The sequence below is a fragment of the Aspergillus uvarum genome (genome assembly GCF_003184745.1).
Source record: "Aspergillus uvarum CBS 121591 unplaced genomic scaffold BO82scaffold_39, whole genome shotgun sequence".
Lineage (NCBI taxonomy): Eukaryota > Fungi > Ascomycota > Eurotiomycetes > Eurotiales > Aspergillaceae > Aspergillus > Aspergillus uvarum.
In genome coordinates this window covers 171,392-196,932 of record NW_020291336.1, presented here as the reverse complement: position 1 = coordinate 196,932, position 25,541 = coordinate 171,392, and the positions used below count along the sequence as shown (strand labels likewise).

General features: G+C 54.5%; 6 protein-coding genes and 1 non-coding gene across 7 annotated transcripts; 4 read left to right on the top strand and 3 right to left on the bottom strand.

Moving 5' to 3' along the window:
• Window positions 1–348: 348 nt before the first annotated feature.
• Window positions 349–1,788, bottom strand: BO82DRAFT_403628 (uncharacterized protein; the record flags this gene model as incomplete). The annotated part of the gene is made up of 2 exons (XM_025639399.1): window positions 349–895; window positions 989–1,788. The coding sequence occupies 2 exons, from the start codon at window positions 1,786–1,788 to the stop codon at window positions 349–351; spliced, it is 1,347 nt and encodes a 448-aa protein (XP_025490369.1).
• A 678-nt stretch (window positions 1,789–2,466) lies between these two features.
• BO82DRAFT_355745 (amidohydrolase family protein) lies at window positions 2,467–4,002 on the bottom strand. The gene is made up of 2 exons (XM_025635534.1): window positions 3,304–4,002; window positions 2,467–3,250 (listed from the first exon to the last, which is right to left on the bottom strand). Exons 1-2 carry the CDS (start codon window positions 3,603–3,605, stop codon window positions 2,536–2,538), a joined length of 1,017 nt encoding a protein of 338 aa, XP_025490368.1. The 5' UTR covers window positions 3,606–4,002; the 3' UTR covers window positions 2,467–2,535.
• Window positions 4,003–5,066: 1,064 nt separating this feature from the next.
• BO82DRAFT_287193 (MFS sugar transporter) lies at window positions 5,067–7,155 on the top strand (the record flags this gene model as incomplete). The annotated part of the gene is made up of 3 exons (XM_025631571.1): window positions 5,067–5,484; window positions 5,556–6,313; window positions 6,406–7,155. The coding sequence occupies 3 exons, from the start codon at window positions 5,067–5,069 to the stop codon at window positions 7,153–7,155; spliced, it is 1,926 nt and encodes a 641-aa protein (XP_025490367.1).
• Window positions 7,156–7,862: 707 nt separating this feature from the next.
• Window positions 7,863–9,532, top strand: BO82DRAFT_114197 (RNA-binding protein). The gene is made up of 5 exons (XM_025629825.1): window positions 7,863–8,024; window positions 8,134–8,242; window positions 8,328–8,601; window positions 8,656–9,090; window positions 9,146–9,532. Exons 2-5 carry the CDS (start codon window positions 8,203–8,205, stop codon window positions 9,423–9,425), a joined length of 1,029 nt encoding a protein of 342 aa, XP_025490366.1. The 5' UTR covers window positions 7,863–8,024; window positions 8,134–8,202; the 3' UTR covers window positions 9,426–9,532.
• Window positions 9,533–11,223: 1,691 nt separating this feature from the next.
• Window positions 11,224–22,260, top strand: BO82DRAFT_375834 (HbrB-domain-containing protein; the record flags this gene model as incomplete). Its single annotated transcript, XM_025637501.1, has 19 exons — window positions 11,224–11,283; window positions 11,631–11,703; window positions 11,768–12,354; window positions 12,405–13,045; window positions 13,635–13,638; window positions 14,686–15,210; window positions 15,253–15,306; window positions 15,337–15,387; window positions 15,418–15,447; window positions 15,538–15,722; window positions 15,756–15,885; window positions 15,925–15,963; window positions 16,018–16,056; window positions 16,105–16,145; window positions 16,221–16,236; window positions 16,267–17,389; window positions 17,447–17,555; window positions 17,610–18,092; window positions 19,326–22,260. 19 exons carry the CDS (start codon window positions 11,224–11,226, stop codon window positions 22,258–22,260), a joined length of 7,125 nt encoding a protein of 2,374 aa, XP_025490365.1.
• BO82DRAFT_t216 lies at window positions 13,680–13,770 on the top strand. The gene has a single exon. It is a non-coding gene; the product is annotated as a tRNA-Phe (tRNA).
• A 573-nt stretch (window positions 22,261–22,833) lies between the features above and the next one.
• Window positions 22,834–24,222, bottom strand: BO82DRAFT_403620 (uncharacterized protein; the record flags this gene model as incomplete). The annotated part of the gene is made up of 3 exons (XM_025639398.1): window positions 22,834–23,175; window positions 23,274–23,924; window positions 24,115–24,222. The coding sequence occupies 3 exons, from the start codon at window positions 24,220–24,222 to the stop codon at window positions 22,834–22,836; spliced, it is 1,101 nt and encodes a 366-aa protein (XP_025490364.1).
• Window positions 24,223–25,541: the final 1,319 nt, after the last annotated feature.

Below are 25,541 nucleotides of genomic sequence, written 5' to 3'. Positions count from 1 at the left end.
TCGAACCTATTCGCTGTGCTGTCCTGTCCAGCATTGCAACATAGCATCGCCAAATCAGAACCTGAGAGAATCAACAGTCAACTCAGAGGATCTATCGCAGAGATGATATTATTATTCTTTTGATGTATCGCTGCACTATCCTCAAGCATGAACCACATGTTGCAACTATCCCGAAGTATCCCAAATCACTAACACCTCAAGCTGGAAGAAGCCCTAGAACCACCACTCCAGATCTCCAACCTCAACCCATCACCCCAAACCGAATGAGCACAACCTAGCTCCCCCTAAAACCACATCCCCCTAAGAACGACCCCTGCATGCACAACCCGTGCCCCGAATCCCCGAGAACTACCCCCTCTCTCCCCAACCCCAACTCTTATCCTCCTCCCCCATCCCATCTCCATAATAACCCCTCTCCCCCTCCCCCACCACCGCCGGATCCCACTGAAAGAAATCCTGCAACACGCAGCGCCCACCAGCCCGATTCCAACAATCATCCTCCCCCTCATCCCCCTCATCGTTACGCTCATCCCCCCACAATCCCTCCTGATAAGCCCGCCCGCGCCACCTCGCCACGGCCGCCCGAACCCGCAGATCAAAGAGCACGCGGCCGCCGACGTCGCGCCCCAGCAGCGCACCCGCGGGCCGCAGGTAATCTCTGATCAGATCGGCGTGAACGGCGGCGATGGCCTGGTAGCACTCCAGGGCGCGGGTCAGCAGATCCCAGGCCCGGAAGAAGGCGTTGGTCAGGCGCAGGCGCAGCGGGTCGTGGCCCTCGGCCAGCATCTGCGGCCACTGGCGGAGGCGGTGGTAGTCCGTGTAGAGGTAGGCGTCGTAGAGGTCGAGGAGGATGAGGAGGAGGCGTTGTTCGGTTGGGTGCGGGGTGGGGAGGGTGCTTTTGCCTCTGTTAGCTTCTTGTCTTGGGCTGGGAGGGAGGGGGATGAGGTTTTGGGCCAGGGGCCAGGGGCAAGGGCAAGGGCAAGCGTACTTGATAACAATACCCGCCAACTCCCAGAACCGTGTGAAGGGGTTCTTGTTGGTCGTATCCCCGGCGATATGCGCGATCGTCTGCTGCGCGCCGCGGCAGTGCTCGTACTGGCCGTGCAGCAGGTGGTGCAGGGCGGCGAGATCGGTGACCAGCGTGTGGGCGAGGTGGAGGGCGCGGTGCACCTGGGGCTGCGTCAGGGAGTCCAGCGGGTGGTGGCGGCCGGGGATGGGCACGCGCCGGAAGAGCAGCGTGTGGGCGCTGAGGATCGTGTTGCACATCGTGATGAAGCGGTTGCGGAGGGGGAGGCTGAGGGTCGGGCTGTTGGTTAGGATGCGCATCTCTTCGAGGATGTTTTGCTTGTTTGTGGTGGTGTTCTCGAGGTCTGAGTGGAGGGGCCAAGTTGGGTAGGTTGATAGTTTGGGGGTTGTTGGCCCGCTGATGGGGGAGGGGGGTGGGGTGATTCTGTTGCCGCTGCTTGTGCTGTTGGTAGAAGGTGCGTTGCTGAAGCTTGTGGTGGGATCTGGGAATGTCCATTCCGGGGTGAACAGCGTCATGGACGTGAGCATCGCGTCGAGTCGCTGGGCCTGCGCCCCGGCCTCGACCACTTTCGACAGGGCGTACTTGTAGGCCTTCTCCTGGGTTGTGTCGGCTCGCGAGTCGGCTTGTTCGCACGAGGTAAAGTAGTCGGGGAATGGCTCGGTGGTGCTGGGTTGCTCGGCTCGTTCGATGTTTATGCTTGGGATGATCGGGGAGAAGGCAGAGAGGTTGTGGGAGAGCTGGGCTGGGACGTTGAAGTCCATGTTCCTGGCTCGTGGTGATGGTTAGTTCAGGTTGAGGTGGAAGTTGGACTTGTTCTGCTGAGAACGGTGATGTTGGTGTGGAGGAGGAAGAGGAAGAGGAAGAAGAAGAAGAAGAAGAGGAAGAAGAAGAAGAAGAACTGGAGGGAAGAGATATAGGGACGAGATATAGGGACGAGAATTCGATCCAGTTCTCTGTTCTTCAAGTGAAGAAAGGGCAGTATTCAGGTGGAAGGAGAGCAGTGGAAGAGTCACAGAATATTGTAGTATTCACAGTGGAAGTGAAGGCTGGGTCTGGCACAAACAGTAATATTAACACTACCAGAGTATTTGTATACACGGTGCTGAAACACACACTATCGCGCCATCAACTACTTCGGCCCTGGAGGGTGCAAGTCATTCACTAAACTGACCATGCTCATTCACAAGTTCTCTCACAGAGCATCTGGAGTAGCTGACCTACCCATGAATGAAAGCCCAAACTAGGCCGTAGAGAAGCAACCTATCTTCGGAATTAGGGAAAAAGTAGAGACTATACCTTCCGGAATGCCATCAATCCTTAGGATATTATAGTCAAAAAGCAAGAAAGAATATCCAAGCTGCTAGGGAGACACCAGAAAAGCACAGAGTCTACCGCAGCCAGAGGTAGGATAGTCTGCCACGAAAAGTAAAGAACACTGTTGACCATGACCTACGTTCATCTAAGGGTAGAGTAGGAAAAGAAGTTAAGTCCGAATTGAATACAAGACATCACGCCGACGAATCTTTATAAGCCCCCAGCTTGAACAGCTTCTTCGCATTCTCCCGTCCGATCTTCGCCCGGTCCACCAAGTTCAACTCTGCATTATCGAACCACACGCACGCATCCTCGAACGTCTCGAACGGATAATCGATCGAGAACAAAATGCGATCCGAGCCCACCTCCGCCATACAAAAGTTCAACGTCGTGGTCGAGAAGTGGCCCGAGGTGGTGATCCAGATGTTCTGCGCAAAGTACTCGCGGATGGTCTTCTTGCACGTCTCCGCCAGCCCCAGCAGCTTCTTCCGGTCCTCAAACCAGTGGTTGATGCGCCACATGTCGAAGGGAACGTGCTCGCCCAGATGCCCCATGATGATCTGCAATTTCGGGTGCCGGTCGAAGACTCCGTTGGTAACCATTCCCAGAACGTGAAGACTGACGCCGTGCGCAAAGCTGAGCGGGGGCCCCACGAGCCACTTGCGGTCTGCCCAAAGTTTCTCGTAGATTGTCCCCGTGGGGTTGCGCGGGTGCAGGTACAGAGGCACGTCGAGCTCCGTGCATGTCTGCCAGAAGATGTCCCAGCTGGGCTGGTCGTAGAAGATCATATCATCGCCATCCGGACCGGCGCGTTGGGTGTCATTCACCAGGGCACCCTTGAAGCCGTACTTCTCGACGCAGCGGCGGAGCTCGGTGGCGGCTTCTTGGGGATCATGCATGGAGAGAGTTCTGGATGATGCGTTAGTTTGGATGAGATCCGAGGTAGTGAAGGAGGTTCCTACGCGAATGCACCGAATCTATCAGGGCGGTCACGGATCTGCTCGGCGATGTAGTCGTTGATTTCGACGGCGAGAGCTTGCGCCTCGGCGGCATCCCAAATGTCTTGGACTCCTGGAGCCGTGTAAGAGAGAATCTGGTAGCCCACGCCGTGTTTGTCCGCATGCTCAATGCGGATCTTGTTGATGTCGGTGATCTCCTTGACATGGGTGTCGGGGTCGGTGGAGAACAGACTGGCCCACCAGCGGGTCTTCTCTTCGAAGCGTGGAAGCGCGAAGGCTTCCTCGAGGGCTATTTTTCCGAGCATGGCTTGTGCTGTGTTCAGCGTTCAGTCGATCGAAGTTTGATTGAAGTGTTGTTCTAGGAACCAGATCAGACACAACATCATGGTGGTCAACGGGTTATAGTTATAGTTCGGCGATGGCGGCGGGGAAAGAGTCTCTTGACTTCATGATACAGGCGGGTCGGAAGCGGCTAGGTTCCTTCCCCTCATTGTCCCCTTGCCGACTCAACAACGCCGTCAATTCCCCACAGCTACCTTGTTTCTTGGGAGGTTCCCCTTGAGAAATCGGATGGAAGGCCAGGTAAACGGGCTGAACATCATGCAGGAACCTTTCCGATCGTTCGGATAAGTCGGATCAGGATAGTTTGTCCTTGAGGTTGCTTGTATACCTAGTTTTAACACTCAAAAATCCGCATCCGACGGGGCGGGCAACCCCGCATCCCGGCAAACAATAGACTCCAAACCATAAAGGCTCATAAGTAAGCCAAGCATAAGCGTAAGCGACGGAAATCCGGGGTCTCCCCATTCGCCCCTCACGAGACACGTTGTCAACAGTCATACAGATCAGCACATTGTCGAGAAAATGATGAACTCTCGTATTTACTGTCGGCTGACTCCGGAACAACGCACGATGGTATTCATGTGCGGTTCATCAGATGGCTGAAGATGTAGGATCGTGCAACGTTGTACACGCTTCAGACACTTCGAGAAGACCGCAGAGGAAGAATGTCGGGGCAGTTTTCATTCATCGGCATATGCTGAGATACAGACCATCTAATATTCATCTGGTTCAACCACGAAGACCAGGTCTTGGGCTTCTGAGGGAGAATACTGCGTGATGGTCATTGGGTAGGATACGAGCCTCACTTCCACCTCACTGCCTCTTTGTCTGCATCCCGTCAATCACCCAGCGAGCACTTCGACCTCAATACTTGGAAGTAGTCCGTGAGGAAGCAGAAGAGCGACACGATCAGCTGCGCTCAACGCCCGGTCTCAGCCTCGTTCGAAGGGCTGTCGCAGCCCCCCCGGAATGTCGACTGGTAAGATCAGTCGTGCGGTTCTTCTGCTGGTCAACCAGACAGAGTGAGTCGAGTCTCTCTTCGCCTGCTCACTTACTTCACTCCTCATTCCATCCGAATCTTTGGTAATGGCCCAGGGGGGAAGAGAGGATTCTTTGTATGTGCAGACCTCCTTTTGCCAAAACCGGTTCGTCTCTCAGCCAGATGATCTTTCATCCATACGTCTCGACTTCAACTTCTTTATCACGGCTACTTCTCTTTGTTGTCGGACACATGGTGTGGGATGGACAGTCTGGTTCGGTAGGAGTGCACTTACCAAGGATCGATCGTCATTCACTCTCAACCATAAGACTTGATGTGTTGACAGTTCTACTAACATCAATCTCTTCCTAGTCGTCTCGCATTCCTGCATTAACTCGTCGTCCAAGCACCACCACCAGCGCAGACGAGACATCAACACGCGCAGATGAAGGGTTATTTCGGTAAAGAAGAGTCTCCTGTCGTTGGGACATCTGCTCTCAACCGTCAGGAGACTGATGGCAACACTACTCTCCAACGCTCGCTCGGCACCGTTGCGGAGCGTGCTCGGCGTAACATCAATGCAAAGCTGGCCAATCCTCTTGCTGGTCAAACTCATGAAGAGTTGCGCAGGCGAGGAATAACTTTCGCCATCGAGCATCATCTGGGGGATGAAGAAGACATTCGTGCTTTTGCCATGGGCGCCATACTAGCGCAAAGGCCCGAAAAGTACGCCGAGGTTCCTGGTCTGACGCCCCAGGAGCTGGAAGTCTTGAAGAAAGAATTCGCCCACCGTTGGCATCAGCCATGGACAATGTACCTGGTCATTGTTCTGTGTTCACTCTCTGCTGCGGTACAAGGAATGGGTAAGTTCTATTTCCATTGATCGTCCAAGGGTTCCCGGTGAAAGTTGACGGAAACTCCTTGACTCCTGCAGATGAGACGGTGGTCAATGGCGCCCAGATCTTCTACAAGCATCAATTCGGCATCGACGGCACCGACTCCCGCTCCAATTGGCTGCTTGGACTGGTCAACTCAGCGCCATATCTGTGTTGTGCCATCATCGGCTGCTGGCTGACGGTGCCATTCAATGCATGGTTTGGCCGTCGAGGGACCATCTTCATCACCTGCTGCTTCTCTGCGCTTACTTGCCTCTGGCAAGGATTTGTCAACACATGGTGGCATATGTTCATCGCTCGCTTTGCGTTGGGCTTCGGGATAGGCCCCAAGTCGGCAACGGTGCCGATCTACGCCGCGGAGACGGCACCTCCTAATATCCGTGGTGCTTTGGTAATGCAATGGCAGATGTGGACAGCATTCGGAATCATGTTCGGCTACGCCGCAGACCTTGCGTTCTTCAAGGTCTCTGATTCTTCAGGGATCGTCGGCCTCAATTGGCGTATAATGATGGCTTCAGCCATGTTCCCGGCTCTAGTGGTTTGCTGCTTTGTCTTCACTTGTCCAGAATCCCCTCGTTGGTACTTGTCGCGGAATCGGTACGATAAAGCGTATGAGTCGATGTGCAGCTTGCGTTACAACAAGGTCCAAGCAGCGCGTGACTTGTACTATATGCATACATTGCTGAAAGCCGAGGCCAGCATAAAGCTTGGCCAGAACAAGATCCTGGAGCTCATCCGTGTTCCTCGTAACCGACGTGCAATGATTGCGTCAGAACTGGTGATGTTCATGCAACAGGTGTGTTCAAACAAAATAGTTACTATGAAATATTCAGCTGCTAATGTCTCATAGTTCTGCGGTTTGTGCGACCAATCTGAGCTGGAAATCAGAAGACTGATGAACCTTTAGGCGTGAACGTTATCGCATACTACTCATCTGAGATTTTCCTGCAGTCCACAGGGCCGGAGAACATGCTGACAGTCGAGAATCAGCTCAGGGCACTAGCAGCGTCCTTCGGGTGGGGAATGATCAATTTTCTCTTTGCCCTACCCGCCGTTTGGAAAATCGACACGTATGGCCGTCGCAATCTTCTCCTAACCACCTTTCCCATGATGTCTCTGTCGATGTTCTTCACCGGCTTCAGCTTCTGGATCCCCGAAGACACTTCTGCCCGCATGGGGTGTGTCGCCTTAGGCACTTACCTCTTCGGTGTTGTATATTCGTTTGGCGAGGGACCAGTGCCATTCACATACTCGGCCGAAGCCTATCCACTCTACGTGCGGTCCTACGGCATGGCTTTAGCTACCTCAACAACGTGGTTGTTCAACTTCACGCTCGCCATCACTTGGCCCTCCCTTCGACATGCATTCACGCCGCAAGGAGCATTCAGCTGGTACGGCGGTTGGTGTATAGTCGGATGGTTTCTGATACTTCTGTTCATGCCCGAAACCAAAGGAAAGACGCTCGAAGAATTGGATCAAGTGTTTGGGGTTCCCACACGTTTCCACGCCAAGTATGGCCTACGTCAGATCCCCTACTTCATCAGGAGATACATCCTCCGTCAGAACGTTCGTCCTCAGATCTTGTACGAGAGAGAGGATGACGACGCTGTGACCGATACGGGGTACGATCATGCTTGACACCAGCTGCCGTGCAATTCGATTCCCGCATCTTTGATGGGTAGTGGCAGGAGTAGCAGGGTCTTGTGTACAGTACAGGGAGCCCTCTAGCTAATCCTACTTGATATCTTCAGTCTCTACTGAGGGCCGAGAGTAAATTGATCTCAAGTGCAACAAGTGAGCGATTTTCATTTCTTCTAATATCAAGGAACGGAGACAAGAAACGGGCAAGGGTAGGTGTAGTGTTCACTTTGTCAGACAGCAGTTGGTACGATTGTTGATCCGCATGTATAATAACTCGGAACAGGTCTGTGTGAATCTTGCTTCATCATTGAAGTGAACACGTAGGAGTGGTGACATATGCAAGGGTAAACGATGCTAGGGATATCTGGGATGGACGAATTCAATGCGATGTTTGCTGAGCCAGAGCAACACATTATTCTCATAGCTGAGCTGTTCGCAAGTCGTAGAGCAAGCTGGATCTTCGAAACAAGCATTCGAAGCCAGCTGCAAATGAAGTCATATCTTGTTGAGCAACGCAAGGTGGACAACAGATGTGAAAGAAACAGAAAACTGGAATGAAAATTTGAGGCCCGCCGTTTCTTTATATACGCGTTTGGTTCGCTAACCAGCCAATCACAGCCGGCGGTGGAACCTCTCGGGCCGCGGTGGTTTTGCGGTGTTTGCGGTGTTTGCTTCCGGTTTGGCCTCGCCCCAGATTAATTTTTTGACGCAGGCTTCAGCAGCAGAGCGTTTCTGTGTTGTTTTTCCGTCGCTTGCCTTTTGTTCCTCGGAGATTTTGATTGTCTGAGAAGATCGGGGATATCGAGTGTTTCGTCTTTCTGTCCGACATTCATTTTATCTGCGTGGAGTATTCGCCGGAAACAAAGGTATGATTTTCTTCCACTCTGCTCTGTTCATCTCTTGTCAATTTAGGAAATCCGTGTATTTACGGCAGCCCTGCGACCTTACCATGCTGATTTGTCGTTCGTCGCATAGGCTACCGACTCTCATACCCTGTCACTACCGATCCTGACTTTGTTCGAGTCTCCGAAAATTTCTGTCACAATGGCCGACGCTCCTGAAAGCCCCGTCCCCCAGCAACAAAGTGTGTAGGCCAATTGCATTCGGGCTCCTCGAGGGGCTGCGATCAGCACAACTTCTTGACGCACTCGTCACTAACCAGTGCCTAGCCCCCCAGAAGAACTTCTATCAGAATGGAGTCAGAACCACCGGCCGTGCTTTCCACTCCCCCAACTGGCGCTTGAAGGGCGAAGAGAGCCCGAGTGCGCAGAGCGCCGGCTCCCCGGGCCCCAAGACCAGCACCTCGAGACTTGCTTTCAGCAGACCCAGCGCACACGTGCCGCAGGCTATCTCTGAGGGCCGCCGTCTTTACGTGGGTAACATGCCCTACACGGCCAAGTCGGAGGATGTGCAAGCACTCTTTACCGCTGCCGAGTTCCAAATGTATGCGAAACGACTTTTGTCTGTTGATGATCCCCCAAACTGAGTGCTTCCTAGCGAGCGGATCGATATCGCCATTGACCCCTTCACGGGCCGCAACCCCTCATACTGCTTTGTTGACCTCGAGACGAAGGAGCTGGCCGAGAGGGCCATGGTTGAGTTGGATGGCCGGGACATGCTTGGCCGTCCAGTCAAGATCAAGCCGGGTGTTGTGAAGTCCGCCAGTGAGCGGTCCCAGCAGCAGCAGCAGCAGCAGCAGCAGCAACAGCAACAGCAACAGCAACCACGCGTGGATGGCTCCCCCCGTGAGGTGAGAAGCTCGCCTTTCAGCGCTGACCGGTGGCGCCGTGGCAATGATGAAACTCCCTCTTCCCCCGCCAGAGCCGTCAACAACGATGCCAGCCGCCGTCTCTACGTTGGCGGTCTTCCCAAGTTGACCGATCAGGACGCTCTCAACATCAACATCCGCAACTTCTTCAAGGGATACAATGTGTAAGATTAGCCCTACAGCATTTGATGCCATACAAAGCTAACCTTCGCTTGATAGTGAGAACGTCAGCAAGCAGTTCGCACCTCACCCCGCTAAGCGGTTCGAGCCCGGTGACCACTACTACCTCTTTGTCGATTTCGACAGCGTCGAGGAGGCCGAGAACGCCATGGGCGCTCTGCACCGCCAGGAGGGTCCCTGGGGCTCCATGCTGCGGGTCCAGAGAGCTCGCGGAGAGACCAACACCCAGGAGAGACGTCCCAAGTGGCCGTCTAGCCGGGACGATGTAGCAGCCCTTGACGACGCCAATGCTGTTGCTGAGGTTGCGGTCGGCGTATAGCTGGGAAAGCTATACGGCTGATCCGGTCAACCCTTCTCACGACACGAAAAAAAAGTTCCTGCATACCCTCTCAAAGCCAAAAGTACATGCTTGACGTTTGTTACGACGAAACATAAAAAGGGAGGGGGTGGGTTGTTCTCACCCCGACACTCTCCCGCAAGAGATTCATGACCTCCATTCTCTGCCTCGTTCTACTGCGTCTGATTCTCAACCCATGGCTAGGGAGCAGCCGATTGAAAAGAAGAAAACCACAGCCCCCGTCGCTGGAAGAAAGCCGCGCTTTACCCCCCCGACGTCATCGCTCCCTTGGGAGCATCTTTGTTGGGGGATTGGCTTCCGTCTTTTGAGGCTCCCCAATCCTGGTGCAGATCCGAGGCACAGAAAAGGCACCGAAATTCTAAAAACGGGAAGGTTTCCCAGATCTAATGACGATAGAGTCGACTAAAACGGAGTTATTTTAGGGCTGAGATTAGCTTAATTGAAGGAATATTACCGACCAGGTTCTCGTCTGCTTGTATTTGCTCTTTAGCTAGTAGTGATTTGACTAGCGGATAAATTCATGATCTTCGTTCTTCCCGAAGCCTAAATGACGGTATGGACCAACATGTACGACGAGATTTGTAATCCTCTGTTGTCGGACGCGTGGGGATTGATACTGTAGGAATGGGACGATAGGCAGGGGACCGATGGACAGACAGACAAGACAATTGGCGCTGTCATCCCCAGTCCCACCAGCAGGCAATGCAAGGGACGGAAACCCGATCGGCAGAAAAAGGCATGAGGCATGAGACATGATGGCCAGACCTCCGGCTGCAACATCTTCGCCTCAACGCCGCGAAATTTGCGAAGAAAAACCGCGCAAGTCAGGCGACCGTGAGTCACTTTTGTCCTAGTCGGGTAATTCTCCAATCTAGTCTCCGGAGCCCGAAGTCCATTTTGCGACAGACGGTTACGATTTTACCCGAGACGAAAACGTAATGGGCGGTCACGTGCGGGCCGACTGGACAATCCGACAATCCGACCGGGGAAAAGGGGACCGGCCGGGGAGGGAGACGGAAATCACTTATCGTAACCTAGTCTGGTCAAAAGTCAAGTGCGCCGGTCGTGATTACTTTTATTTCTGTTAATTATATATATTTTTTTTCTTCCTATACGATCTAGAGGGTTCAGCTGCTTCAAGCGCACCGCTGCACCACAAAGTTACTCATTTTGCGTGGAGGAAACCCAGAACAGGGTCTACCTCCTATTCTTACAGCTACTGACCTACTATTGAATCATCATTGCCTAGACAATCACTAATAACCAACCCAGCGTCGCCGGCAACTGCCCCGCGGCATGACGTCTGTGCTCTTCCTCACACTTTGCGACTGACTGCCTGTCTTCTTTCAACTCCCTTCACCGCATCGACCGCCCCCCCCGTTGGGTTTCAATGCCCATCCAACCAGAGTCATCTGTTGATCAATTTACTACTCCTGCTGCTACTCCGTACTCATCACTACCATCCTATTCCCTGCCAAAGATCCCCCTCGTGAGACAGCCGGACCTGTCTGCTTCTTAGTGGTTAGCGACAACCTCCAACAGCACATCTACAGTCAAGCCAAGAAAAAAAAAGGGTTCTATACACGGAGTACTACAGAGTTACACACACTCACACACGAGCGGTTTCTTTTCTCTTACACCCTTAGTCCTCCTGCTCCTTTTTGTCCGCGATCGGACACCCTGGTGGCCGAGGTTCTGGATTCTGTTCCTCTCTCCGTTTGCTTGCACAATACTTCAGATTCGATAGTCAATTGGAATCATGTCGTCGGGTTTAATTCGTCGAGACAATGGCCACGGCAAGACACACTACTTCGCCAGCGTAAGTTGCCATGCTTTTTGTTTGTCGGGTGTTTCCATTGCACGTGCCTTGATTGGCGCAACCTTTTAATATATCTTATTCTGCTATTTTTTTGGAGCTTGCAAACAACACCGCAATGTGTCTGGGTTGTGGTATGTGACACAAGGCCAGTGTCATGCTGCCTTTGCCTTTTGTCTCATTACGGACTTATCCCCTTCAAGTCCCCGCTGGGACATAATGCTGAGTTCCAGCGGGTTGGCGCAGCTCGCCACCCACCACATTGCCATTTTCTGCCACACCATTCTCATACATGGCCTCGTTTGCGATTTTCTTTGTCTTGCCTCGGATGCTTATTTGCCCATTGATAGTCCGATGAGTCGAAAATCTGTGTGGTCATGGTTGGCCTCCCAGCCAGAGGCAAGAGTCTTATCGCTGGCAAAGGTGCGTTGAGTTTTCAAGTTCCCATGGCATGGGCGGTGTGGAAACTAACTGATTTTATGACCAGCTATGAGATATCTCGCCTGGGTTGGTATTCCTGCACGCGTGTTCAACGTCGGCACCTATCGCCGACAGGGCACACCGCAGCCAAGCGCCACGTTCTTTGACCCCCACAACGAGGAGGGCGAGAAGATGCGCCGTGCCGCGGCCGACGCTGCAATCACAGATATGATCCAGTGGTTTGATGCTGGCAAGGGAGTGGTCGCGATCCTCGATGCGACGAATTCGACGAAAGAGCGCCGCCGCTGGATCAACGAGCGCTGCGGAGAAGCTAACATCGAGACGTTGTACGTCGAGTCGATATGCGACGAAGAGGACTTGATTATGAACAACATTCTCGAGGTCAAGACGACCTCGCCGGACTACAAGGGGCAGGACCCGGAAGTCGCTGCCCGGGATTTCCGCGAGCGCATCCGCAACTACGAGAAAGTCTACGAGACCATTGATGACGGCGAGAAGAGCTACACCTACGTAAAACTCATCAACGTTGGCTCCACCGTCATCATCAACCAGATCAAGGACTATTTGTCCAGTCGACTGGTCTACTACATCCAGAACCTCCACATCAAGCCTCGCTCGATCTGGTTATCTCGCGTAAGTTTGAGTAATCATGCATCTACACACGTTTACTAATCGCCCTCTAGCACGGAGAGTCAGAGTACAACCTAACTGGCAAGATTGGAGGTGACTCCAACATCTCTGAACGTGGAGAGGCTTATGCCAAAGCGCTACCTGGTTTACTGAAGAAGTCCGGTGTACCGCCCAACACGAAGATTGTGATCTGGACCTCCACGTTAAAACGCACCATCCAGACGGCGCGTCACTTAGCTGCGGAAACTGGTTTCGAGAAACTGGAGTGGAAGGCTCTGGATGAGCTCGACTCGGGAGTCTGTGACGGATTGACCTACGAGCAAATTGCCGAGAAGTATCCTGAGGATTTTGCCGCCCGCGACGAAGACAAGTACAACTACCGCTACCGGGGTGGCGAATCGTATCGCGATGTTGTCATTCGCTTGGAGCCGATTATCATGGAGCTGGAGCGCAGTGAGAACGTGATCATTGTGACCCACCAGGCTGTGTTGCGCTGTATTTACGCCTACTTCCTCAACACACCCCAGGAGCAGAGTCCCTGGATGGAAGTCCCCCTCCATACACTTATCAAACTTACCCCGCGTGCATATGGTACGGAGGAACAACGGTTCAAGGCTGATATCCCCGCCGTGTCGACCTGGCGTGCTAAGGGCACTTCGGCGAAGCACCAGGAATACTCCACGGAAACCAAGGCGTAAGCATTTACCAGGCACAAAATAGAATAACGAGACGAGACTTTTACTCTTTCATCTGCACATATCGGGCGCTTATTGAAAACATGCATACTGGTTGGGCATACCTGGGTTGGTCGATTTCTGCCGGTCTTTACCAAAACATTATTATTTTACAGTTACATAATGCTCTTTTCTTCCTCTCATGTCACTCTTCGATCCGTGTTCAGAAAGATTTGGGGCGCTGGTTACTAGTCAATTGAGGCAGGGTTGGGTCTGCACCTCTTCTTCAAATTGGTTGCAACCCTTTGTGGACTTTTATTGCCGACAACGTTCCTCTGTGGGTGGCGATACCCCAAGGCTATGGCGCTATTAGGTAGCTTGGTTGTGAGTGCCTAAACGCAGAGAAGTAATAAAGTCAAATCTTTTCCTAGCTCTTGCACGTATCTCTTGCTCGTAAGCCTGACTTCTCCTCGTTACTGTTTCGCAACTGGCTCGCAAGAAGACATCGATCGTATATGCACCCAAAGGACAACATTTCCACCAATTGAGGCAGTGGCGCATCTGGGATTCGACTGGTAGTGTTAGAGAATATTTAGTCCAAGTCTTTAGGATTGTAGGATAATAAAGCCAGAAGAGCGTCTTGCAACCAATAATGGGACGATGGCGCATCTGGGAGCGCGTCAGACTGAAGTACCAACTTCGGCCATTAATCTGAAGGTGGCCGGTTCAAGCCCGGCTCGTCCCAACATTCTTTTGCTGTTTCTTTTTGGCCCTTTCTCTTCTTGTCGGGTGGGTCTACTACTCGGTGGTGGCCCGGTTTCTAGACAGCATGCGCCAATGGCGGACAAGCTCAAGCCCGGCCGGAGGAGATGATGGCGAGCGGTGAGCGGGAGACAACCAAAGCCTCACAGGCCATCGATGACGGAACCGATAAGTTTTGACAGCCATTCCCGGCGAGTCGTCTGATCGTATTGTTTATGAAGGACCTTCTGTCAAATATACGGCATGTGTCTAGGGGTTAACAGTGTCTGGATATGCATAGCTCCAGTTGCAACGTGATATGTGCAGTGTACAAGACTTGCGTCAAATGATATGATTGATGGCTGTCGGTCGTGCTTTCATCCAATGGCAGCTGTAGCTCGCCGTAGTGGGCTTGGCAGGTCCGGATTGCGGCCGGGCAGCTTCACTTATAGAACCGAACGAACCTCTCTCTGTTTCTACCTACACAATACAGTCCATACACCATACCATTCTCTATAATACCACGGCTCATTGATAATTGTCTCCAGCAGCAGAAGCGACTTTCTATCTGGTCTTCTGCCACACCCAGCAACCCTTCGACTAACAAGCACCTCAACATATCATGGCTGTGATCACCTCGGCCCGTTGATTCCACTCCCCTCCCTCTTCCAGCCCTCAACCTCCACAGAGAGCACCGGACATGCCTCTACCTCCTCCCCCGCTCGAACGAAAGATAGACAAATCAGTATAGACTCTTGCTACGCAAACTCGAGCCCATCCCGCGCAACACTTTCCTGCTCTGCGGACTGATCCCGAGAACCACCGTCAACCACCCCGACTCGACGTCCACACCGCAAACCCCCAAAGCGATCCACCCACAGCTCCTTTGAGCTTTTGCTTTTGTTTCTGTTCTTTCTAGCGCCCGAACTCACCACCAACCCCGAACCCGACAACCCCTCGGGCTTTTTCCATAAAGGGGGTCCGGAAGGACCTAGGGGGACACACCATGTTATCCGCCTTCATCGCTCGGCCGCTCGTCGAGTTCAAACCGCGCGATCGATCGCGCATCGAATCCGTTCTCGCGTACGGGGACCGCGTGCTCGTGGGATTGAATAATGGGAGTCTCCGGATCTACCGGGTGAACGAGGTGGAGAAGGAGTCTGGGGGTAATGATGATGCGGCGCTGGGGAATAATGTTAATGGGGGTGTTGGTACGAAGACGACGGCGGCGGCGGTACCCGCTCGTAATGCTGAGGGTGGTGGAGCGGAGAATGCGAACCCAGGGGCTACGAATGCTGCGGATCATGCGAATGCGGCTACAGCAACAGCCACAGCACCACATGTGCCGGTCAAATTGAAACAGACGGATCTTCTGCGCGAGGTCGAGAAGTTCTCGCGGTACAAGGTGGAGCAGTTGGCCCTGATCAAGGAGGCCAAGTTGCTGGTCTCGTTGTCGGGCGGGTATGTGTCCATCCATGATCTGCAGACGTATGCGCTGCAGGAGCAGTTGACGCGCACGAAAGGGGCGTCGACGTTTGCGGTGACCTCGAATATCGTCAATGATCCCGAGACCGGCGTGCCGTCGATCGTGTCCCGGCTGGCGGTGGCGGTCAAGCGCAAGGTCTTGCTGTGGGTGTGGCGAGATATGGAGGTGGAGGGCGAGGTGGCGGAGATGACGCTGGTCAGTGGCATCAAGACGCTGACGTGGGTGTCCGGGACGAAGTTGGTCGCCGGGCTGGGGTCGAGCTTTGTGATGGTCGATATCGAAAAGGCCAACGTGACGGACTTGGTCGGCCCCGGGAGTATCGGCGGGCTGGGTGGGCAGGAAACCGGCCGGCTGACGGGGGTCGGGGTCGCCAGTATGAGCTATATTGGCATTGGCGGGTCGGCCCCGAAGCCTCTGGCGGCGAGGCTGTCGGAGGGCCAGGTGCTGTTGGCGAAGGATATCAATACCCAGTTCATCGACATCAATGGCGCTTCGCTGGGGAGGCGGCAGATCCCCTGGAGCCATGCGCCGGCTGATATCGGGTACTCGTATCCGTTTCTGCTGGCCCTGCATGACGCGTCTAAGGGCGTGCTGGAGGTGCGCAACCCGGAGACGCTGTCGCTACTCCAGTCGGTTCCACTGCCATCCGCCAACATCCTACATATTCCCCAGCCGACGATCAGCTTGGCCCATGCAGGCAAGGGGTTCCTGGTGGCGAGCGAGCGCACGATCTGGCGCATGGAAGCGCTGAGCTATGATACTCAGATTGACTCGCTGGTGGAGAAGGGCTACCTGGACGAGGCCGTGAGTCTGACAAGTATGTTGGAGGATGCTCTCTTGAGGGATAAGCAGGGCCGACTCCGTGCGATCAAGCTCGAGAAAGCCGAAGGGCTGTTTCGACTCCGGAAATACGCGGACTCGATGGATATATTCACCGAGATTTCTGCGCCACCGGAGACGGTGATCAGACTCTATCCCAAGATCGTGGCGGGAGATCTATCGTCGGTCCCTGAGGAGCCAGAGGAATCCGAAGACAGCGCCACCGAGAGCCCGTCCAAGACTCCCGACAACCAGAAGCAGGTAGATGGCAATCACACGGCGGATGCGGCTGTTGCGGCCACGGCCAAGACGCTCTCGCACGCCCCTTCGGTCATGTCGCTGCTGCGGTCCAAGACGGAGACATTCGACGATGCGGCCAGTATCCGGACGAGGATGACCGAAGACGCCAAGACCGACAAGGCCCTCGAAGGAAATGATCTCAAGCTGGCGGTTCGGGAGCTGCAGAGGTACCTGGCCGATGTCCGTCGGCGGTTCCAGCGCTTCCTCAACCCCGATGGATCCCTGAAGGCGTTCGATATGCCGGTGGACGCGGCCCCGGATGAATTGACTGATTCCGTGATGAAGTTGCTCGAGACAAGCACCAAGGATACCCAGGATCCTGAGTTCGGGGAGAAAATCCGCGAGAAGGCCAAACTCGTCGACACGACTCTCTTCCGGGCGTATATGTATGCGATCCCTGCGCTGGCGGGGTCTCTCTTCCGGATCGCGAACTTCTGCGACCCTGATGTGGTCATGGAGAGGCTCGAGGAGACCGGTCGGCACAATGATTTGATCGATTTCCTGTACGGCAAGAAACTGCACCGACAGGCGCTGGAGCTTCTTCAACGGTTCGGCCAGGCGGAGGAGGAAGAGGAGACCGCGCCGCAGCTGCACGGTCCCAAGAGGACTGTCGTCTACCTGCAGAACCTCCCGCCGGACCGGATCGACCTCATCCTCGAGTTCGCCGAATGGCCGCTGCGCGAAGATCCCGAGCTGGGCATGGAAATCTTCCTGGCGGACACGGAGAACGCAGAGACCCTACCCCGGCATCGCGTGCTGGACTTTCTGCGGGGCATCGATGTGAATCTGGCCGTGCGTTACCTGGAACATGTCATCGGCGAGCTGAACGACATGTCGCCGGATCTACATCAGCAGCTGCTCAATCTCTACCTGGACCGTTTGAAGTCGTCCCGAAACAAGGAGTGGGACTTCGCCAGTGAAGACGAGCACGTCGCGTGGCGAACCAAGTTCCTCACTATGCTCAGGTCGAGTACGCAGTACTCTCCAGCTAAGATTCTGAACCGCCTGGATCGCGACGGTATGTCTGTCTTTTTCGTTTCTCGCCACCTTCATCCGCTGACTTGCCTTTCTCTAGATCCTGAATTGTTCGAAGCGCGAGCAATCGTGTTCAGCAAGATGGGACAACACAAGCAGGCGCTGGAGATCTACGTGTTCAAGCTGGAGGACTATGCCAAGGCTGAGGAGTAGGTGATCACTGAAATAGAGTAAATCATTCACACAGCTGACTTTTCCCACAGATACTGCAACCATCTCCATAAACAGGACGATATGGCATCTACCGAAGAAGGCGGGCCTTGTGTGGCTTTGCTGGCTTACGAAGAAGACAAGCCGTCGATCTATTTGACTCTCCTAGCGCTCTATCTAACCCCGCCCCACGGGTACGAGCCACGATACGGACCAGCGCTCGAAGTGCTGGCCAAACACGGGTCCCGCCTGCCCCCCGGGTCCGCGCTGGACCTGATCCCCGAAACCCTCCCGGTGAAGGAGCTGGACTTCTACTTCAAGGGTCGCATGCGCGCCGCCAACTCGATCCTCAACGAGAGCCGGATCGTGGCGAGCCTGCAGAAAGCCGAGAACATCAAGACCCAAGCCCAGCTGCTGGTGGGGGAGGGCACGGACCCCAAGCTGTCGCGATCCAGACATGTCACCATCACCGAAGAGAGGGTGTGCGGGATCTGCCACAAGCGCATCGGGGGGAGTGTGATCAACGTGTATCCAGAGTACGTCATTTGCTTTGCCCTCATGTGCTTCGTGAAGAGATCGATTGCTGACTTTCCCCCGCAGTAATACAGTTGTCCATCTTGGTTGCGCCAACCGCAAGCGGTCTCTTTCCTGATGTTGTCGCTATCGTTGTAAATAGAAGTTATGGTCTTTTTCTTGAGGTATCGTATATTTGCGTTCCGTCTTTTCATCTGCATCCGCCTTTTCTTGCCTTCAGTATTTCCCTTCCTGATCTTGTTGTTCACATATTTGCCATTTTGGAGTGGGACGGACGCTTCCTGCACGATGATACCCGGGGGGGGAGGGACTAGCGATCTCTTTTCATATTTTGCATCTTTCATATTCTGCCGTCTTCACATCATATCATATCATAGCCTCCCTGAAAAGTGTCAATCTCATCATCATGTGTCGTAAGCGTACGCCCCTGATGTGTCAATGGCGTAGTGTAGATGAGCCCCTTCTTCAGCCGCGCTCACACAGAAATGTTCATCTGTGGGATTGTGACAGGTCTCCATTTTGGGACGTCCTCAAGCATCCTCCTCGTCCACGACCTCCTCGCCGTAATTCGCTTCCTCCTTGGCTTCCTTCTCGGAGAATTGGCGTCCCTGGGCGTCGGCGGCCTTTTTGTCCTCTTCCATCTTCTCGGTTAGGAAGATGTTGATCGCGTTTTGGAGGGCCGGGACGGTTTTGCGGAGTTCGGCGAGGTAGGTGATTTTGGTTTGGACTTGAGCGGGATCATTTGAGGCAGGGAGAGGGGCGGCGATGGGTTGCGTAAAGGTGTGGGATTGTTGATGGGGGGCTGTGTAGATGGCCTCGAGCTTGGTGGGGGATGACATGTTGGGGATTGCGATTGTGTTCGATTGTTGCGAGAAGGATTCGTGGTGGGGTTGGTGATGTAGTGATGTAGTATTCGTTTAGGAGAGAAGGAGAGGGTGTTGGAGAAAAAGATGGAGAGAGAATCAGAGTGAGTAAAAGCGGAAAGGTGGGGGGGGGGGGGGGGAACCTAAGCCTGGAAGGAAGGGAGGGTGTGGTTTCAGGAGGGGATCGACACCCGGTAAAGATTAGTTAATCGATTCAATTCGATCAATTCAATCAATGGTTGCTGATCTTCTCTCCAGGGCAAGACGAGACAGAGAGAAGTTCTCGACTAATCCAATTCTGCAATTGATGAATTAACAACTAACTCCATACCTTCCTTCCTTCTTTCTTCTTTCTTCTACTCTAATTATCAGATCATGGAGTCAAGAAGGTAGTACCACTTGTTACTGTACACTCACAATGTTGCGCTCGCCGGTTTCTCCAGAGCGAGGCACGCGGTCTCCGATTCCTCCACCTCCTGCTTCGCAGAGTCCGCCCCCTCCCATCCCCCCTCTTCCTCGACGTTCCTTTGACGATTCCTACTCCTATACCTTTTACAACCGTCCTGGCTCCTCTGGAAGTGATGCCTCGTCGATGACCTCCAATGTGACCGCCATCTCGCCGCAGCAATCCAATTTCCCGCTGCCGCCTGCGCCTGCGCCTACTACTGGCACTGCCTCTGCCTCTGCGTCGCCGCGGCCACCGCGTATCTCCTCGCTCAACACCGCCAATCTCACCTCCGCTTCGACTACCATTTTGAACACCACCACCACCTCATCTGCGCGATCCCCCGTCTCCTTCATGCCGCATAATGAGATCCTGAGTCGAAAGCCTTCGGGACGGGTCGTCCCGGCTGAGCTGCAGCGACGCTCTCGTCACCACTCCCAGGGTTTCTTTGAACCATCGCTCCCTACCGCTTCTTCGACCGAGGCCTCTTTGTCAGCTTCTCGTATCGCGGCCCAGACGGCCATGCTTCAACAACAGCAGCAGCAGCAACAGCAACAACAACAACAGCAGCAACAGCAGCAACAGCCGCACCAACATCAACAACATCCCCAAAAACAACACCAACAATCTAACCACCCCCAACATCCCGTGAAACGACCCGCGACCGTACGAGGGGTCTCCGAAGACGGCTCCCGTTCCCGACGCGGCGGCAGCATCTCGCCCCCCCCCCCGCCTCCCCCCCCCCCGACCTTCGCCCCCCCCGGTTCGACAGCAGCCAGCACGACTGGCGTATCAGCCGGGCAGCCATTCCACGCCAATGGCAGCACCAGCACCGCGGCCGGACACACCCATGCTGCCACGACAGCGGCCAACGTGGTATTCCCCCGAAATCCAGGGCTCCAGCCGCCCGGGCTTGGGCTCGAGATCCCCCAGGAGCGCGAACACAAACACAAGGGCGAGAAGTCGAAGATGAAGCTCTTCTCCAAGCCCAAGCACATCGGCATCAGTCGGGACAAGGACGGGACCGGCAAGGAAAGGGGACTGCCCTCGCCGAGCAAGATGGGGTTCCCCAGTGGGGGCTTGTCCCGCATCGTCAGCGCTTCGACCACCAGCTTGGCGGAGACTTTCCCGTCGAACAATTCGTCCATGTACAACCTGTCGAATGCGTCCGCGAGCACCGTCGTGCCGGCAGATCGGCCGACGGGGAGCGAGAAAGAGAAGGACAAGGACAAGGAGAAACACAAACACCATTTCCTGTCGCGCCAGAAGCTGAAGCTGAAGGATCGCGACGATCATTACAACCTCCCGCTGTCGTCCGCGTCGAGTAATTCGAAGCCGTCAGACCCCAACGCACCGCAGTCCTTATACTCGTTTACCCCCGCGTCGCCGGGAGCCACCAGCACGACCTTCGGCAAGTCGGTGAGTGGGCTGGATCTGCTGCATGGGCTTCGTGAGAAGAAGAAAGAGGAGAAAGCGCAAGCTCAGGCGCAGGCACAGGCGCAGGCACAGGCGCAGGCGGAATCGGAGCAGATGGAGTGGGCAGCTAGTTCACAGGGACCCGGAGGGTCGCCGGCTGTCTTTCCCGGGCCATCGTCTTTGGGCAGCTCCTCCGGGCTGATCGCCGAGGCTGCGTTGCGGGAAACTCTCCAAGGGTTCGGGCTGAACAACATGACGCCGGAGGACGCTTGGGACTTCCTGAAGGCGAAACTGATGGTGATCTTCGACGGGGAGGACGTGCGCATCGCGATTGAGGATCTCAACAAGCTGGTTCTCGTCCATATCCAGCGTTGTGTGCAGAAGCGCACTCCGGCGGCGGTGGTCGATGACCTGAGGGAACTGCTGGAGACCGGATTTGCTTCGTTGAACCATACCTTGAACGGGGTGCCGGATGAGAAGCTGGTTCCCCACCTCGTGCAGGTGTGGATGCTCGTGTTCGGCACCATCTTGCCTTTCATTCAAGCCGTGTTCTTGCCTCTCGACTTGGAAATCAAGGGCTGCGGGTCCGTGATGACCCGGCGTGAAGCCAGTGAATTCTGGGGTTCCGCACGCAATGCCGAGTACCCTGGCTGTGAGCTGGATGTGCGCAATCTCGTCCTTGTCGCCTTCCGCGACCGAATCATCCTGCGCCGCTACGAGAGTCTGAAGTCGACATTTTCACGCCTGAGTCTGGACAGCATCAAGCTAGGCACGGCGGCGCTCAGCGTCACCACCAAGAGCAGTTCCGCCAGTGGCGGACGGCCCCCCACCGCTGCCTCGCTGGACGGCGGCGGTGCCGGCGCAGGCTTTGGCAGCTACAGCTCCCAATCCTCGACCCTCCTCAACGCCCAGTCCGGGAGCTACTCCTCGGACTCGTTGCTCGGCCACAGCAACAACAACAACAACAATAACAACAATAACAACAATAACAACAATAACAACAATAGCAACAGCAGCAGCAGTCGCAGCCGCGCCGCCTCCAACACCTCCTCCAATCCCGACCAGATGATCTTCCAGTCTCTCTCCTCGCCGCCGCAGCGCCCGAGCATCATCCACCGGGCCAACGCGGCCGCCGACACCTCGCATATCATCACCGAGACCGTCGGCCGCATGCTGCAGTGCGTCAGCGTCCTGGCCAGCGTGCAGACCGGCGACACGGCCCAGGAGCGGGTCGAGACGCTCGGCAAGGATCTGAAGCACAACTGGCTGGGCCGGGGCCGCACCGGCCGCGACCGGCGTGGTTTCGTGGGCACCAAGATCCGGCCGGCGATCGTGGCCCGCGCCGAAAGTGATGAGTACATGAAAGATCTGGGCGGTCATAGTCTGGGTCATGGAGATCTGGACGGGCGACTGCATGATGGGCGTCTGGAGATGATGAGTTTCTGAGTTTGTTGGCTGGGTTGTGCCTGGTCGGGTTTTGTTTAGTTGGGGTTTGTCTGATTGAGCATTTGTCCGGTACAAACGATACCTTCTTAGCTGCTCTGCTTCTTTTCTGATTTGTCGATGGGATTTGGCATGGCGGGTGTTTGTGTTTTGGGATAGGTGGGCAAGGTCTTTCTACTTCTTCGTTTGGAGCTCTAGTGTATTGAATGAGTGATGGATTTTATGTGATTGGAGGAAGAAGAGAATAGAGAGACCCGTAGGCAAATGAGCACGTTTTTCGTATGCTTGTGCTAGTCAAGGAAAACAACCACACAGGCTAAAGGAAAGTAGTCAAAGCTTGAAATCGTTTTTCATGAGGTTTTCAGAGATATCACCTCACCTGGTGCTCCATCAACCACGCGCAAAGCAGAAAAGTTGAAGAAAGACATGAGAAACCCCTCCTGTTGACTTGAAAGTCAAGTGCGAGCAGCTTCAAGCAATTTCAGGTGATGAGACGAGAAGATGAGAGAAGTCTACCATCCGAACTTGGAAGTTAAAGGAGAAAAGTCGATAGTAGGGGATTCCCACTTCACTCACTTACACCACGTCCACCTCGTCAGCTTCAGCTTCACCATTCTCAGCGCCATTATCCTCACCGTCGTCGTCCTCATCCTCATCCTCCCCAGCGTCCCCCGAAGACGAGGTTCCATCTTTACCTACCGGCATCGCCGCAGCAGCAACAGAAGTCGCAGCAGCACCAGCACCAGCAGCACCAACCGACCCCTTACCCTGCCTCTCCAACTCCTTCCACTTCTTCACCAACGCCGCCGCCGGAAACTTCTTCTGACCGGTCGCCTCCATCTGCTCCGCAATCAGCCGCCACTTCTCCTGCGCGAACTTCGCCTCGACGGTCTCCTTCGTCCGCCGGAACAGTTCTTCCTGTAGCGTAGGCCTGCGTTAGCATAGATCCCGATTGACGTGTAGCTTGCTGTCGGTCCAACCTGATTAACGGGGTTTGGGGCAAAAGGGGAACGTACATCCTCCGCACTCAGCGCCGAGAAATTCGCCTTCATGGCGTTGTAGCGCATGCGCAGCGTCGACTGGCCCACGGGCAGGTGGGTGACCTTCTTCCACGCGGCGTTGATCTCGGCCCAGGTGCTGTTCTGGTCGTCGCGCATGACGAGGATCAGCCGGTCCGAGGCGGTGGCCGCGGCCAGGGTGGTCGGGATCGGGGGCAGTTTGGTCTTCGGGGTCTTGCTGGGGGTGACTTCCCCTGTTCCTGTTCCTGTTCCTGTCCCTTCCCCTGGTGTTGCTTTTGTGGGGGTTTTGGGGGGTGGTTTTTTGGGGCTACTAGAAGGCTTCTTCTTCTTCTGCTGCTGTTGCTTCTTGGGCGTGGATTTGGGCTTAGGCTTGGGGTTACCATTGGACTTAGCGTTGGACTTGGACTTGGGCTTGGACTTGGACTCCGGGGTGGCCTCGTCGCTGGTGCTGGTGCTGGTGCTTGTGAGGTTTGCATCCTCGTCCTCGTCCTCGTCCTCGGCGTCTTCTTCATCCGCTTTGTATTCATCGCCGGAGTCGGTGGTGGTGGCTTGGGAGGATGAGGAAGCTGACGAGCACTCGGTTTTGGGCTTTTTGGGCGCGGGGCTGGGGGATGTCGAGTGGGATTGACCGTTGCGTTTGCGTGAGGTCTGTGGGGGGTTTTTTTCCTGTTAGTGAGGTTCTTTCTTGAGTTGGGGCGATATTCGTGCCGGATGGTCATTATAACGAGGTGTTAGAACTTCATGATGATGGTGGGTGAGATCATGTTCATGGTCGTGATCACATCATTGTCATGGCCATGGTGGTGATGTGATGAGAAGCTGCAGAGAACAAACTTACGCCAACACTTGCCTTCTCTTTCTCCACGCTCCGCCGGTTGATGGGCGTGAACCCGGACGAGGGGGACGAACCCTCCTGGTTCCGGGGAGGTGACTCGGTCTTCATCATGGTGCTTGGTGGGTTTGTGGACTCGCTGAGGTGGTGTTCTTTGGAGATGGGATGGAAGATGTGTGGGAGGTGAGGGTTTTGTGGTGGGAATGGGATGTGTGGGAATGTGTGGGATGGATCAAGAGTTTAAACTCCCGAGGGCCAGAAGAAAAGGGCTTTCTATCACGTTTGACTGGGAATTCACTCGAGGTGGGTTGGTGGAAATTAGGCTGGGCGGGTGGTTGTGGGTTTCTCTCTCATTCACTTGGCTCATCACGATATCATCTCTTTCCTCACTTGGTTCTCTCTATTTCGGTATCAACCAACACTCGTCGCTGGAGGAGATATCTGATTTGTGTGGCATGGTCGGTTACGTGGGTTTTGAGGGATGGATTTGAGGGTTACGTGTGCTGGGTAAGGGACTTGACTTGAGAGGGTCTGTTGCTAGAGTGAAGATAGAGTGTTCATATTGCTTGTATGCTGAGGTTTGGGTTGGGGCTGTAGGATTATGGAACTTAGTGCTGGCTCTGAGGTAGTTGACTCATGAGCATCGCTTGTTATAGTAAAGATAGAATGTCTCTCTTACTTGTGTATTAGAGCGTAGGTTCAAGCCCAAGATTCATACATCAACTCGATAGAATCAGACCAAAACTCGCCGCTGCGGTTTGATGGTTTTTGTGTCGATGATAGCCACATAGTCGTAGTACAACGGATCGAAGTACTATGTACTGGGTAGGAGATGCTGAACTCGAGAGGGTCGAGGAACATATAAACTGGAGGTTCCAACCTTCTTCCAACCCATGTGCCTATACGTGTTGTGGATAGTCTATCTGCGCTGTAGCTGCTGATGCCACTGGCAACGTCAACGCTGAATAGCTCTCGGAGAAGCTACAGGAGTCGATACTATATCATGCTATATCATAGGATGTGCCTGACTCGTGCTGGAAGTACGCAGCTTCCTAGATTAGCACGAGATAAAGCTGTGGTCGAGATGCCGCGAGTTACTACGTCGAAGTCCTGCACTCAATTAGGGCTCCCCGCTCACCTTATGCAGCAACGTTCTGCTGACTAGCTTTCGTCACAATTCCTCCACTATAACTAGGCAGCGAGCACAGACAGCTTCAGCCCAGCCCAGCCCAGCTCAGCTCCGCTCAGCTCCGCTCCCATCCATGACTTAGCTCATTCCTGGAGATCATCGGGGCCTCGTCCTGGCTGCAGCTCCAAGCGCTGCACGGACTGCAGGCTGGCGCGGTGCAGTGCAGGAGCAGCCTCAGTGTGATTCACGCCCTCTGAGTCAAGCCAGCCGTCATTTTGGCAGTTCTCACTCAGTCAGTTCCTAA

Excerpts from the sequence above, each read along its gene's own strand:
- BO82DRAFT_355745 (XM_025635534.1), bottom strand. The coding sequence starts at position 3,605 with ATGCTCGGAAAAATAGCCCTCGAGGAAGCCTTCGCGCTTCCACGCTTC. Across the intron at positions 3,251-3,303 it reads GATAGATTCGGTGCATTCGC|AACTCTCTCCATGCATGATC; the intron begins GTAGGAACCTCC and ends CGCATCATCCAG.
- BO82DRAFT_114197 (XM_025629825.1), top strand. The coding sequence starts at position 8,203 with ATGGCCGACGCTCCTGAAAGCCCCGTCCCCCAGCAACAAA. Across the intron at positions 8,602-8,655 it reads ACCGCTGCCGAGTTCCAAAT|CGAGCGGATCGATATCGCCA; the intron begins GTATGCGAAACG and ends AGTGCTTCCTAG. Across the intron at positions 9,091-9,145 it reads TTCTTCAAGGGATACAATGT|TGAGAACGTCAGCAAGCAGT; the intron begins GTAAGATTAGCC and ends TTCGCTTGATAG.